Here is a 14,471-nt window from a genome sequence, read left to right on the forward strand (position 1 = left end):
CAAGTCAGTTAAGAACAAATTCTTATTTTCAATGACAGCCTAGGAACAGTAGGTTAACTGCCTGTTCAAGGGCAGAACGACATATTTGCACCTTGTCAGCTCAGGGGTTTGAACTTGCAACCTTCCAGTTACTAGTCCAACGCTCTAACCACTAGGCTACCCTGCCACCCCAAAAATATTCATATTAGGCATGTTCATATTTATTAGACATGTTTATATTAGACATGTTCATATTAGGCATGTTCATATGAGGCATGTTCATATTAGGCATGTTTATATTAGGCATGTTCATATTAGACATGTTCATATTAGGCATGTTCATATTAGGCATGTTCATATTAGACATGTTCATATTAGGCATGTTCATATTAGACATGTTCATATTAGGCATGTTCATATGAGGCATGTTCATATGAGGCATGTTCATATTAGACATGTTTATATTAGGCATGTTCATATGAGGCATGTTCATATTAGACATGTTTATATTAGGCATGTTCATATTAGACATGTTCATATTAGGCATGTTCATATTAGACATGTTCATATTAGACATGTTCATATGAGGCATGTTCATATGAGGCATGTTCATATTAGACATGTTTATATTAGACATGTTTATATTAGACATGTTCATATTAGGCATGTTCATATGAGGCATGTTCATATTAGACATGTTTATATTAGGCATGTTCATATTAGGCATGTTCATATTAGACATGTTCATATGAGGCATGTTCATATTAGACATGTTTATATTAGACATGTTCATATTAGGCATGTTCATATTTATTAGGCATGTTCATATTAGGCATGTTCATATTAGACCTGTTCATATTAGACATGGTCACATTAGACATGGTCACATTAGACATGTTCATATTAGACCTGTTCATATTAGACATGTTCATATTAGACATGTTCATATGAGGCATGTTCATATTAGACATGTTCATATTAGACATGTTTATATGAGGCATGTTCATATTAGGCATGTTCATATTAGACATGTTCATATTAGACATGTTCATATGAGGCATGTTCATATTAGACATGTTCATATTAGACATGTTCATATTAGACATGCTCATATTAGACATGTTCATATTAGACATGTTCATATTAGACATGCTCATATTATTTATAACAGACATCATGGAATCATTTGTTTTATTCATGTCGATATGTTGATTGGTACATAGAAACAATATAACACAATAAGGTTATTAGCTGTTTTTATTTCAAACTAGAGAAACAATACCAAGCAGTCAGCCCTGCCTCTTTAGGCTGTACAGTGTCTGTTCACATTTACTTTTTTTTTTACAAACATTGGAGTAAAACAAGCTTTCTGATGAGTATGACAGTTGAAGTAAGCTCATGAGGCATTTATACAGTACATTATATTCTTCAAGAATCAATGGGTATATATAGAGAAATCATTTATAAGTAAAAAATGGATGTAGCAACTAAGCATTCTAGTTTTAAATTAAGAAAAGCAGAGGTTTGTCAATCTGAACAAAGCATACTGCACATCCAAATTAGGTCAAATAGAACTGTGTACAGTATATGGTTAATCTGACAAAATTCATGCACACCAGTTTTAATCTCTTTACAACCACTTACTTCATATATTGAGTCATTGAAAATCTAAATTACAAATGTGTATATAAAATCATTGAAGTCAAATTCTTGGGTTTACAGTAATCTAGTCTGTTTGGTTGATTCTTGTTGTTTCCTCTGGATTCTTCTTTTCCAAAAGGATTTCCCTGTCAAAAACAGGTCAAGGTCAGTCATGGACAACAGTTTTTATACCACATTTAACCCATTTGCTCACTGTAAGACAAACCTGAAGACCTGTGCCTGCTTCCGGAAATGTCTCAGTTTGTCAATTTCCTGAGCCAGTCTCCTCAAGTCATCTCCCTCGAGGGCCGGCAGGGTAGGCTCCTGTTGGAATCAGTTCACAATAGTTCCCTCAAACTTCAATATCTGTCTCTACTGTGTCCTCCATACCCCTGACTGGTATGAGACAGGGAAAGCTGGTTCAGTGTTTGACTAATAGCACAGAGGCTATGCCGCTCAGGTGTGTATACATGCGTACGTGTGTTTGTGTGCGTGTGTGTGTCTGCTCACATCTCCATCACTAAGGCCCGATTCCAACAGCCCACTGAGCGCATCCACATTGTCATGACAACGGTGGTACCGACCCCCAGTTTGGTGAGCCAGTTTCTTCAGAAAGTCATTGGCTGAGCTGTCAGAAGTGTAATAGTGGGTCGTAGTGAGCGTTATCGTGTAATAGATTAAATGTACAAATCAATCAATGTACAATCATATAGTCAGACCTGTCTGTGCAGTTGAATGAGACAGTGTGGATAGTAATGTGGTTCCCTGTGGTCAGCCTCTCAGTCTCTTTCAGCACAAGGCTGCAGCTGGAATCTGGCTTCCCATCACTCAGCAGGTACAGGCCCACACTGTCCCCAAACCCACAGCCAGTCTGAGGAGCATACATACAGAGGTTATAACATGACAAGGAGCAGACAAACAGAGGTTATAACATGACATATATAAATATAATTGGTTAACATGACATATGCCATGTACCAAGAACAGCAGGTACAGGCCCACACTATCCTCTAACCCTCAGCCAGTCTGGGCAACATACATACGGAGGTTATAACATGACATAGCCAGTTACTACTTAAACCCGTCACCTGCAGGGCCTCCAGAGTGTTGGTTCCCCCATGGGTGTTGAGCTGATATGCCCACTGCACCGCGTCACGGCATGCCTCCTCTGTAGGCTCCTGCAGTGCCGGACGCCACGCCTTCACCCCCTCGGAGAACGCCAGCAGAGAGAACCTGAGACACAGTCAGAGAGGGTGTCTGGGGTTAGATATGACAATAACCAATGGGTGTCTGTGTAGCAGGGGTGAGATGGTTATATGAACATAATGAACCTAAGTTACAGTAGTAACAATCACAGAACTAGAATAAGATTTTATTTATATTTCTACTGTCACCATTGCCTGTAATTGTCCTCTATGAAACAGACAGGTGGATAGAAAGAGAAACGTGAGCCTGTTGGTCTAGGCCAACACAGAGTTCCTTTTTCATTATTTTTCTGGGATAGTCAACAGTGGAAGTATCCAGGGGTAAGGAAAGCTTTTTAGGTTTAGTTTACCTGACTGTGTTGTGATGCAGCTGTTCCCAGATGAGAGAGGCCAGCTTGGTCTTCAGCTCCCCCAGGCAGGGAGCCATGGAGCCGGACACATCCAGCAGCACACACACCTCCCTCTCCAGCACCGCCCCAAACACACGCCTGCTACCTGGGGAAGAAGTGAGCGGAAGGAGCCAGACACTAGGGTTTCTTCAACCTTCAATCAGGCATTCATAGATATTCCAGTATTTTGGTACCATATAATTAGAATGACTAGAACAGAGAGAGACAGACAAGATACAGAGACAGTGACAGAGACATAGAGCGAGAGAGAGAGGCATACCGGAGAGCAGCCATTGCAGCCTCTGCATGTAGCGCAGCAGGAGTCTCTCAGTCTGAGTAAGGTACTGTTTTAACTCTCCTGGAGTCAGCTGCAGGTGCTTCACCATCCCCTGAAACAACAACCACAGACAGAGAGAGACATGAGGCTCAGACCAGCATGGGAGTGGATAGATAGCTGGTTGGATAAGCTGATATCATTATTATTTATAATCAAATGTAATTATTTTTTCGCCATTTGGCCGCATTGGACATTTGTACTCGTACTTGAACTTAGTTGTTAGCATTTTAATTTGTTTCATGCCAAAAGATGTTATTGAAGCCATTCTCCTCTGACTCACATTGATGTGGACACTGGGGAAGATGGAGCAGTATTTGGCAGACACTGTCTTGAGGACCGAAGGGACCAGCTTCTTATGATGAGTACAGTCAGGTCCAGACACCAGCTTATAGATGTCAAGCTTCTGCCTCTTAATACTGAACCTCTTCAGCCACTACAGGCCAGGGCCAAGAGACATATGAGATTTTTTTTAAATCTTGGCCCCTCCCCCCACACACATTTTTAGCACATTGCCTTATCAGAGCGACTTATAATAAGAGCATTTAAATAAGATGTTAGATGAATAGATCAATCTAGAAGAAAAAGAAACGCACACCTATTAGGCGAGGTGCTGGCTAGCGGAGTGGAAAACTTGAAAATAAAGGAGGGCCGCACACTATGTGCGGCTCTCCTTTATTTTCAAGATGAATAGATCAATCTGATTGGTTGACTTGATGATTGGCATGCATATCTGATACTTCACCCGTTTGGTCGAGCAGATCTCTTCCTGCTTTGGCAGAGTCACTAAGGGGATGGACTTTCGGACACTTTTAGGTTTAGGGTAAGACTTGAACACCACACCTAGGTCAAGACAAGAGGGAAAATACAATCACAACCCAAAAAGTCAACACGCACACACACACACACACACACACTTACCCAAGTTACCATCTTCCAGGTAGAACACAGACTGGGTGACCTGAGAAGGCTTCCTCTGCTTGGCTTTAGTCTCTACTGGACCCCAACCAGTCATGGGCTGTACTGAACGAGACACAAGAAACAAACAAGCTAACTTATAAAAGGCTATATCAATTTTACATCATACAATCATTTAAACTTGAAAAAAACACTCATCCTTTGTATACAAACTATAAAAACATCTGCAGTTTTGTATTATCAAAACACAACAGTTCATCTCATGTGTGTATCCCTGGGAAAACAAACATTTTAAAAATAACAACAACAATAACAACAAGAAAGCTAGTCTGAGGTAAACGGGTAACGTTTTAGTAGAGGTCAAAAATAGAGCCAAGTCATCCTTCATTCATTACACTGAGGGGAGAAACCCTAACCCTGGCTGACTGGGTGATGATGTACCTGAGGGGAGAAACCCTAACCCTGGCTGACTGGGTGATGATGTACCTGAGAAACCCTAACCCTGGCTGATGGGGTGATGATGTACCTGAGGGGAGAAACCCTAACCCTGGCTGATGGGGTGATGATGTACCTGAGGGGAGAAACCCTAACCCTGGCTGACTGGGTGATGATGTACCTGAGGGGAGAAACCCTGACCCTGGCTGATGGGGTGGTGATGTAACCCTGGCTGATGGGGTGGTGATGTACCAGGTGAGAATCCCTAACCCTGGCTGACGGGGTGGTGATGTACCAGGTGAATCCCTAACCCTGGCTGACGGGGTGGTGATATATCAGGTGAGAATCCCTAACCCTGGCCGGGGTGGTGATATATCAGGTGAGAATCCCTAACCCTGGCTGATGGGGTGGTGATGTACCAGGTGAGAATCCCTAACCCTGGCTGACGGGGTGGTGATGTACCAGGTGAGAATCCCTAACCCTGGCTGACGGGTGGTGATATATCAGGTGAGAATCCCTAACCCTGGCTGACGGGGTGGTGATATATCAGGTGAGAATCCCTAACCCTGGCTGATGGGGTGGTGATATATCAGGTGAGAATCCCTAACCCTGGCTGGGGTGGTGATATATCAGGTGAGAATCCCTAACCCTGGCTGATGGGGTGGTGATATATCAGGTGAGAATCCCTAACCCTGGCTGACGGGGTGGTGATGTACCAGGTGAGAATCCCTAACCCTGGCTGACGGGGTGGTGATATATCAGGTGAGAATCCCTAACCCTGGCTGATGGGGTGGTGATATATCAGGTGAGAATCCCTAACCCTGGCTGATGGGGTGGTAATATATCAGGTGAGAATCCCTAACCCTGGCTGACGGGGTGGTGATGTACCAGGTGAGAATCCCTAACCCTGGCTGATGGGGTGGTGATGTACCTGAGGGGAGAAACCCCATTACTGAGAAAAACAAGACCTAAGTGACTGCTAGGTTGTGTCCCAAATGCTACCCTATTTCCTATATAGCCCATAGGGCTCTGGTCAAAAGTAGTGCACAATATACAGTCAGTGGTGGAAAAAGTACACAATTGTCCCGACTTGAGTAAAAGTAAAGATACCTTATTAGGAAATTACTCAAGTAAAAGTGAAAGTCACCCAGTAAAATACTACTTGAGTTAAAGTCGAAAAGTATTTGGTTTTAAATATACTTAAGTATTAAAAGTAAATATAATTGCTCAAATATACTTAAGTTTTCAAAAGTAAAAGTACAAGTATCACTAATTTCAAATTCCTTATATTAAGCAAACTAGACAGCATCATTTTCTTGTTTTTTTATTTACGGAAAGTCAGGGGCACACTCCAACAGTCAGACATCATTACCAAACAAAGCATTTGTGTTTAGTGACTCCGCCAGATCAGAGGCAGTAGAGAAGTGTGTGAATTGGACCATTTTCCTGTCCTGCTAACCATTTAAAATGTAACGAGTACTTTTGGGTGTCAGGGAAAATGTATGGAGTAAAAAGTGCAATATTTTATTTAGGAATGTGGTGAAGTAAAAGTAAAAAATATAAATAGTAAAGTACAGATACCAAAAAACTACTTAAGTAGATCTTTAAAGTATTTTTACTGAAGTACTTTACACCACTGTATACAGTACCAGTCAAATGTTTGGACCCCTATTCATTTTTTAAATATTTTTAAAACTATTTTCTACATTGTAGAAAAGTAGTAAAGACATCAACGCCTTGAAATAACACATATGGAATCATGTAGTAACCAAAAAAGTGTTTTATATATGCATTTTAGATTCTTCAAAGTAGCCACTCTTTGCCTTGATGACAGCTTTGCACACTCTTGGCATTCTCTCAACCAGCTTCATGAGGAATGATTTTCCAACAGTCTTGAAGGAGTTCCCACATATGTTGAGCACTCGTTGGGTCCAACTCATCCCAAACAATCTTAATTGGGTTGAGGCCAGGTGATTGTGGAGGCCAGGTCATCTGATGCAGTACTCCATCCCTCTCCTTCTTGGTCAAGTAGCCCTTACACAGCCTCGAGGTGTGTTAGGTCATTGTCCTGTTGAAAAACAAATGATAGTCCCACTAAGTGCAAACCAGATGGGATGGGGTATCGCTGCAGAATGCTGTGGTAGCCATGCTGGTTAAGTGTGCCTTGAATTCTAAATAAATCACTGACAGTGTCACCAGCAAAGCATCCCCACACCATAACACCTCCTCCTCCATGCTTTACGGTGGGAACCACACACGCGGAGAACATCCTTTCACCTACTCCGCTTCTCACAAAGACACGGCGGTTGGAACCAAAAATCACAAATTTGGACTCATCAGACCAAAGGACAGATTTTCACTGGTCTAATGTCCATTGCTCGTGTTTCTTGGCCCAAGCAAGTCTCTTCTTCTTATTGGTGTCATTTAGTAGTGGTTTCTTTGCAGCAATTCGAACATGAAGGCCTGATTCATGCAGTCTTCTCTGAACAGTTGATTTTGAGATGTGTCTGTTACTTGAACTCTGTGAAGCATTTATTCAGGCTGCATTCTGAGGTGCAGTTAACACTAATGAGCTTACTGCAGCAGAGGTAACTTTGGATGTTCCTTTCCTGTGGCGGTCCTCATGAGAGCCAGTTTCATCATAGTGCTTGATGGATTTTGTGACTGAACTTGAAGAAACTTTCAAAGTTATTTAAGTTTTCCGGATTGACTGGCCTTCATGTCTTAAAGTAATGATGGACTGTCGTTTCTCTTTGCTTATTTGAGTTGTTCTTACCATAATATGGACTTGGTCTTTTATCAAATAGAGCGATCTTCTGTATACCACCCATAACTTGTCACAACACAACTGATTGGCTCAAAGAAGGAAAGAAATTCCACAAATTAACTTGAACAAAGCACACTTGTTAATTGAAATACATTCCAGGTGACTACCTCATGAAGCTGGTTGAGAGAATGCCAAGAGTGTGCAAAGCTGGCATCAAGGCAAAGGATGGCTACTTTGAAGAATCTCAAATATAAAATATATTTTGATTTGATTAACACTTTTTTGGTTACTACATGATTCCATATGTGTTATTTCCTAGTTTTGATGACTTCACTATTATTCTACAATGTAGAAAATAGTAAAAAATAAAGAAAAACCCTTGAATGAGTAGGTGTGTCCAAACTTTTGACTGGTACTGTAGGGAAAAGGGTGCCATTTGGGACAAATGCACTAGTCTACTCTTCACATCTTTAAAAGCATCTTGAAGATACAAAGCATCTGTAGAGAGAAAGTTAAAGTGAAGGTCAACAAACCAGTTGGAAATACGGGTAACTCCTTACCGAACCAACATGGATTTAATTCCTCATGTAAAGGACTTTGATGAACTGGAGCCATTCTCCATTTGTTTAATAGTTTATTAACTTTTAGTCTGGCACTCACTTTGACTGGGGTTGGGACAGGAGCAGCAGTGAACTGGTACTTACTGCACTTGCTGTGGTACAGAAAGGTGACAGTTGCTCTGTCTGGCATTCCATGTTTTCGACTGTTTGTTTCCGTTTGGTGCCTGATGAACTGGGCCCTGCTCTAGCCCCTGCCTGACACTCACCTGAGATAGAACCTTCACTCCACTGAGCTGTCAGTCACCCACGGGGGAAGTTAACCTAGATACCGCTGGTAAACTTCCAGCCTGGCATTAAAACTGATTCAGTCTGGTTTAACCAGGCTAGAATGCTGACTCACCCGGTGGGATAGTAGATGTGGTACTGCTGGGACGCCATGCGAGAGCCTTCTGAGAGGAGGAATGCTCGTTTGTTCGGCCTTCCTTCATTTGCTGTCAGCAGAAAATAAAAACGTATGTAAAACTTCACTTCGAGTGGTGATATGCAGTATAAAGCATCATAAAACCTTGATTTGCATGACATAAAGCGTCATAATGCCCTACATATGTTTATATAATCGTCATAATGCCCTACATATGTTTATATAATCTTCATAATGCCCTACATATGTTTATATAATCTTCATAATGCCCTACATATGTTTATATAATCTTCATAATGCCCTACATATGTTTATATAATCTTCATAATGCCCTACATATGTTTATATAATCTTCATAATGCCCTACATATGTTTATATAATCTTCATAATGCCCTACATATGTTTATATAATCTTCATAATGCCCTACATATGTTTATATAATCTTCATAATGCCCTACATATGTTTATATAATCGTCATAATGCCCTACATATGTTTATATAATCTTCATAATGCCCTACATATGTTTATATAATCTTCATATTGCCCTACATATGTTTATATAATCTTCATATTGCCCTACATATGTTTATATAATCTTCATATTGCCCTACATATGTTTATATAATCTTCATAATGCCCTACATATGTTTATATAATCTTCATAAATGCTTTCATGCGGTCTTATGTAGCATCGACACAAAACATTATAACATCCACTCCATATTTATTAGCATCCTACTCGGCCCAAGATGAGGCATTTCTAAAATAATCTTTCATCTGATATTCTGTTTGTTAGTTGAGAGGAGAAAGAAATGTTGAAAGTGCTGTTTGATGTTGAAATGAGAGAGGACAAAGAAGAGAAAATATTATTGTGTGTGTTTGTGTGTTTGTTCGTACATCCGTGCGTATGTGTGTGCTCTAACCAGCCTGGCGAGGGTGAGTGCTGTGGGTCGCGGTGGGGGCAGTGGTCTGTCTCTGCGTCTCCAGGCCAGGGGGGACTGGGCCGGAGCTTTGTCCCCAGGAGAGAGATCCTCCCCTGGGCACCTACAGTCAGACTTCTGGGTCAAGGAGTCCACCAGCATGGCGCTCTGGAGCCACACACAGAAATACAGGTCATCCTTTAACTAGCAATGGATAGATTTGCAATGACAGTCTTACAATGTTAAAGTGGTTGAATATTTTATTTCTCCATTAAAATAATGTAAACAGAACCTTACAGTATATTGTAAATACATATGACTAGTATCTGAATCTAAATGTTTTGAGTAGTTTAGGACAGATCTGTGTGTAAGCCGTTGTTGTTGCTGCTGTTTAGCACTCTCCCTTCCCCATGCTGTTCCAATCTCACCTTCTGCCAATAATTAGCAGCCCTCTCCATCTCTCCAATCAGAGCAGTTATGTCATCGCTCTCCAGGATGCCTGCAGTGAGAGGACAGGACAGACCAGGGCTCAGGGTTTCCACCCAGCATCACATACACACACACACAACATGCACACAGACAGGCAACATGCATACATACTGTTACGTTCCCCAGATTATGTGTTGTAGTTTGTGTATTTGCATGTGTTTATTTCAGGAAATGGCTTCCTGAAATCCCTCAAGCAGCTGATTGGTCGACTCCAGGGCTAATTGGAAAGCTGACCCCGCCCCCTCGTCAAGACACAGCTGTCTCCAATTACCCATTCCTTCTGACACTATATAAAAGCCAGTGTTCTGTTCAGGTAGAGAGATCTTTTTGGAGGTAGAGATTTTGCTGGAGGTAGGGATTGCTGAGATTGATTGTGATAGAGGTTGATTTTGCTGGAAAGTGGTATGTTCTGTGAGTTTGTTGCTCAGATAGAGCTTATTTGACATCCTTTTGTTTCTTAGTTTGTTTGAAAATTGTTTAATATTCTGTTTCATTTGTTCCCAGGGGGAAGGGGAAGGCACCTAGGGAGTGCTTAGGCAAGAGGCCCGCGGGCATACATATACCCGTAGCATATTCGCTGTCTAGACACACTAGGTAAGACCTGGGCGGACCACCCCTTGTATTTTGGTTAGGGCACCAGGTGGTGCTAAATTAGGTAAGTAGTGGGTAGGCAGGTAAGATAGGAGAGGGGGGGGGCTTTGAGATTTGCTTTCTTTGCTTTGGTTCCGTCCAGCCCCTTTTCCCCATATTACCGTGTAAAGGAATAAAGTCCTTGTAAACGGTACCACATTCTGCCTGTTGTCATTCTTACTTGCACTTACAGTCCATACCTTTTTCGCTTCACAGAGAGTTTAGTTGTAGCAGGGTGTTGCGTTCCCTCTTCATAGAGGCGTGCGTAACATAATGGGGGCTCATCCGGGATCTTTCCATTAAACCCACCGGACCCTGCTGCTCTGAGCTCTCTCTGTGGTTAGTGATTGAGGTGTGATGGTAGGTTGTGAGTTTGGATGACTTGTTTAGTTAGTGTGTTCAGTAGACTGCATTGTATAAGATGGCTGCATCAGCCATCTCCAAGTTTTTTGACGCGCCCTCTATTGATTGTTTGGTGAGGTTTCGTAAAGTAGACCTTATAGCTATAGCTGACCATTATGGATTTGTATTCCCTGAGAAAGCCCTAAAGGCTGAGCTTTTGGTGCTAGTCAGGGAGGGTTTAGTGAGAGAACGGATTCTCTCATTGCAAGGAGAGGAGACTGGTAGACCTTCTGATGCCAAGTCAGAGGACAGGGCGGAGGAAGGGGTTCCTCGTACCCCCTTTACATTGCCCCGATTTGATCCTTTATCTTCTGCTTCGGGTCGTTCAGATGGGACTGCTAGGCTGAAGGTGAGGCTGGCTCGGTTAGAAATGGAGCAAAAAGATAAAGAGACAGATGAATTTTGAACTTGAAATTAGGAAAATAGAAGCTGACAAGGAGGTGAGGATCCGACAACTGGACCTAGATGCTGGCTCCAGTGCGACTCCACAAGCTGCTCATCATCAAGCCCACTTCGATGTGAGTAAAAACATAGCTTTAGTCCCTCCATTCCGAGAGTCGGAAGTTGATTATTATTTCTCTGCGTTTGAGCGTGTGGCCGCTGCGCTGCATTGGCCACTCGAGGTTTGGCCACTTCTGTTACAATGTAAATTGTCTGGGAAAGCCCAGGAAGTAGTAGCTGCTCTCTCCCTGGAAGAGTTTACATTACGATACAGTTAAAACTACCGTGTTGCGGGCTTATGAGTTGGTGCCTGAAGCTTATAGGCAGCGCTTCAGGAACCACAAAAAAACGTCTCACCGTACATTTGTTGAATTTGCTAGGGACAAAGAGTCTCTGTTTAGTCGTTGGTGTTCAGCCAGCAAAGCTAATACCTTTGCTGATATTCGGGAGTTGATGCTGTTGGAGGACTTTAAAAGCAACCTCCCAGATAGACTTGTAGTTCATTTAAATGAACAGAAAGTGGTGACATTGGCCCAAGCAGCAGTGTTGGCAGATGAGTACGCTTTGACACACAAGACTGTCTTTGGTGCACCACGTTTTGAAGGCCGGACGATTACGTCATCAGTTCCTCGTTCAGGTCGCTTTTCCTCTGACAACCCTAAGCCTTTTCAAGAAATCCGTGAATGTTATTACTGTCACCAAAAGGGTCACGTGATTGCGGACTGCCCAGTTTTGAAAAATAAACCGAAACAGTCCCAGTCACCGTCCCCAAAAATGAGAAGTTTGGGTTTAGTCAAGTCTTTGGATCGTCCATTGGATCGAGATATTGACTCAGCATTTGAGAAACCGGATCCTGTCTATGCTCCGTTTATCTCTGCCGGTTATGTTTCCTTAACAGGAGAACCAACTGATCAAAAGCCTATCCAAATCCTACGTGACACCGGGCGGCGCAGTCAGTAATCATTACTGATGCTTTACCCTGGTCTCCTGAAACGTATTGTGGCTCACATGTCATATTACAGGGGATAGAGACAAAAACCGTACCTGTACCATTACACTGGGTCCACTTAGTGTCAGACTTGGTATCAGGACGTTTCCGTGTTGGTGTAGTGTCTACACTGCCAGTATCAGGAGTAAAATTGCTACTAGGGAATGATATTGCTGGTGGTAATGTCACTCCTGTGTTAGAGGTAGTAGACAACCCAGAAATCAGAACTACAGATGAGAAATTGGTTCAAGCATTTCCACATGTTTTTCCTGCTTGTGTGTTAACGAGGGCACAATCTCGCAAGCTAGGAGATGTGGTGGATTTGGCTAGTTCTATTTTTGAGAATGTTGAGGTAGAAGACAATGCACTGAGTATTCCTTCTGCATTGCCGACAGTTTTTACCCCGTAAAAACTAAGGCAGGGGAAAACGAAATCGCGCCCCAATTACATGACATTCTTTTGTCTGTCACCCCTGAGAAGGTGATTGAATGTCAAAAGAAGACACCAGTCTTCGCAAGTGTTTTGCTTCGGTAATTTCCATTGAGGAAGCTAAAACTAGACAGACTGCCTACTTTATGGAAGCAGGAGTTTTGATGCGTAAATGGGCATCTCATGACACCATTAATGACTGGAGTGAAGTGTGTCAAGTGGTTGTTCCTACACCGTTCCGACAGCAGGTGCTGTCACTCGCCCATGACCAGGCGTGGTCTGGACACTTGGGGATCACAAAGACCTATAACCGGGTCCTTCGTCATTTCTTCTGGCCAGGTTTGAAGTCTGACGTGGTCCAATTTTGTAAAACATGTCACATATGTCAACTCACTGGGAAAGTGAATCAAACAGTTCCACGAGCGCCACTCTGCCCGATTCCGTGGTAGGGGAACCGTTTGAAAGAGTGATAATTGATTGTGTAGGTCCATTGCCGAAAACCAGGTCAGGTAACCAGTTCCTATTAACAAATGTACAACCAGAACCGCCGCCTTATGCGGTGGGCTCTGATTGTGCAAAGATATAATGTACAGATAGCTTATGTGAAGGGCTCGGCGAATGTGGTTGCTGACGCTCTATCACGGGTTTACTAACTGGGGATACGTTGGTATTTATTATTGCAAAACTAGGTTTGCAATTTTTGTGGTGGGCGTGTTACGTTCCCCAGATTATGTGTTGTAGTTTGTGTATTTGCATGTGTTTATTTCAGGAAATGGCTTCCTGAAATCCCTCAAGCAGCTGATTGGTCGACTCCAGGGCTAATTGGAGAGCTGACCCCGCCCCCTCGTCAAGACACAGCTGTCTCCAATTACCCATTCCTTCTGACACTATATAAAAGCCAGTGTTCTGTTCAGGTAGAGAGATCTTTTTGGAGGTAGAGATTTTGCTGGAGGTAGGGATTGCTGAGATTGATTGTGATAGAGGTTGATTTTGCTGGAAAGTGGTATGTTCTGTGAGTTTGTTGCTCAGATAGAGCTTATTTGACATCCTTTTGTTTCTTAGTTTGTTTGAAAATTGTTTAATATTCTGTTTCATTTGTTCCCAGGGGGAAGGGGAAGGCACCTAGGGAGTGCTTAGGCAAGAGGCCCGCGGGCATACATATACCCGTAGCATATTCGCTGTCTAGACACACTAGGTAAGACCTGGGCGGACCACCCCTTGTATTTTGGTTAGGGCACCAGGTGGTGCTAAATTAGGTAAGTAGTGGGTAGGCAGGTAAGATAGGAGAGGGGGGGGCTTTGAGATTTACTTTCTTTGCTTTGGTTCCGTCCAGCCCCTTTTCCCCATATTACCGTGTAAAGGAATAAAGTCCTTGTAAACGGTACCACATTCTGCCTGTTGTCATTCTTACTTGCACCTACAGTCCATACCTTTTTCGCTTCACAGAGAGTTTAGTTGTAGCAGGGTGTTGCGTTCCCTCTTCATAGAGGCGTGCGTAACACATACACACAGACAGGCA

General features: G+C 42.6%; 1 protein-coding gene across 3 annotated transcripts in view; it reads right to left on the bottom strand.

The window, feature by feature from the left end:
- Positions 1–1,218: 1,218 nt before the first annotated feature.
- The window catches only part of vwa3a (von Willebrand factor A domain containing 3A), a 34,637-nt gene continuing 21,384 nt past the window's right edge, over positions 1,219–14,471 (bottom strand). For 2 of the 3 annotated variants that reach the window (XM_042317100.1, XM_042317099.1), the window contains 13 exons: positions 10,002–10,072; positions 9,577–9,741; positions 8,629–8,719; positions 4,470–4,571; positions 4,294–4,391; positions 3,832–3,984; positions 3,495–3,603; positions 3,176–3,320; positions 2,709–2,853; positions 2,340–2,491; positions 2,131–2,248; positions 1,847–1,944; positions 1,219–1,766 (listed from right to left, as the gene is read on the bottom strand). In XM_042317100.1, coding sequence (XP_042173034.1) covers positions 1,706–1,766; positions 1,847–1,944; positions 2,131–2,248; positions 2,340–2,491; positions 2,709–2,853; positions 3,176–3,320; positions 3,495–3,603; positions 3,832–3,984; positions 4,294–4,391; positions 4,470–4,571; positions 8,629–8,719; positions 9,577–9,741; positions 10,002–10,072 — 1,508 coding nt within the window. In that variant the 3' untranslated portion in view covers positions 1,219–1,705. Of the gene's footprint in view, positions 1,767–1,846; positions 2,017–2,130; positions 2,249–2,339; positions 2,492–2,708; positions 2,854–3,175; positions 3,321–3,494; positions 3,604–3,831; positions 3,985–4,293; positions 4,392–4,469; positions 4,572–8,628; positions 8,720–9,576; positions 9,742–10,001; positions 10,073–14,471 lie in introns of those variants that run through there. The other variant, XM_042317101.1, reaches the window with a different exon arrangement.

The sequence above is a fragment of the Oncorhynchus tshawytscha genome, unplaced genomic scaffold (assembly GCF_018296145.1).
Source record: "Oncorhynchus tshawytscha isolate Ot180627B unplaced genomic scaffold, Otsh_v2.0 Un_contig_11560_pilon_pilon, whole genome shotgun sequence".
In the NCBI taxonomy this organism is placed as follows: Eukaryota; Metazoa; Chordata; class Actinopteri; order Salmoniformes; family Salmonidae; genus Oncorhynchus; species Oncorhynchus tshawytscha.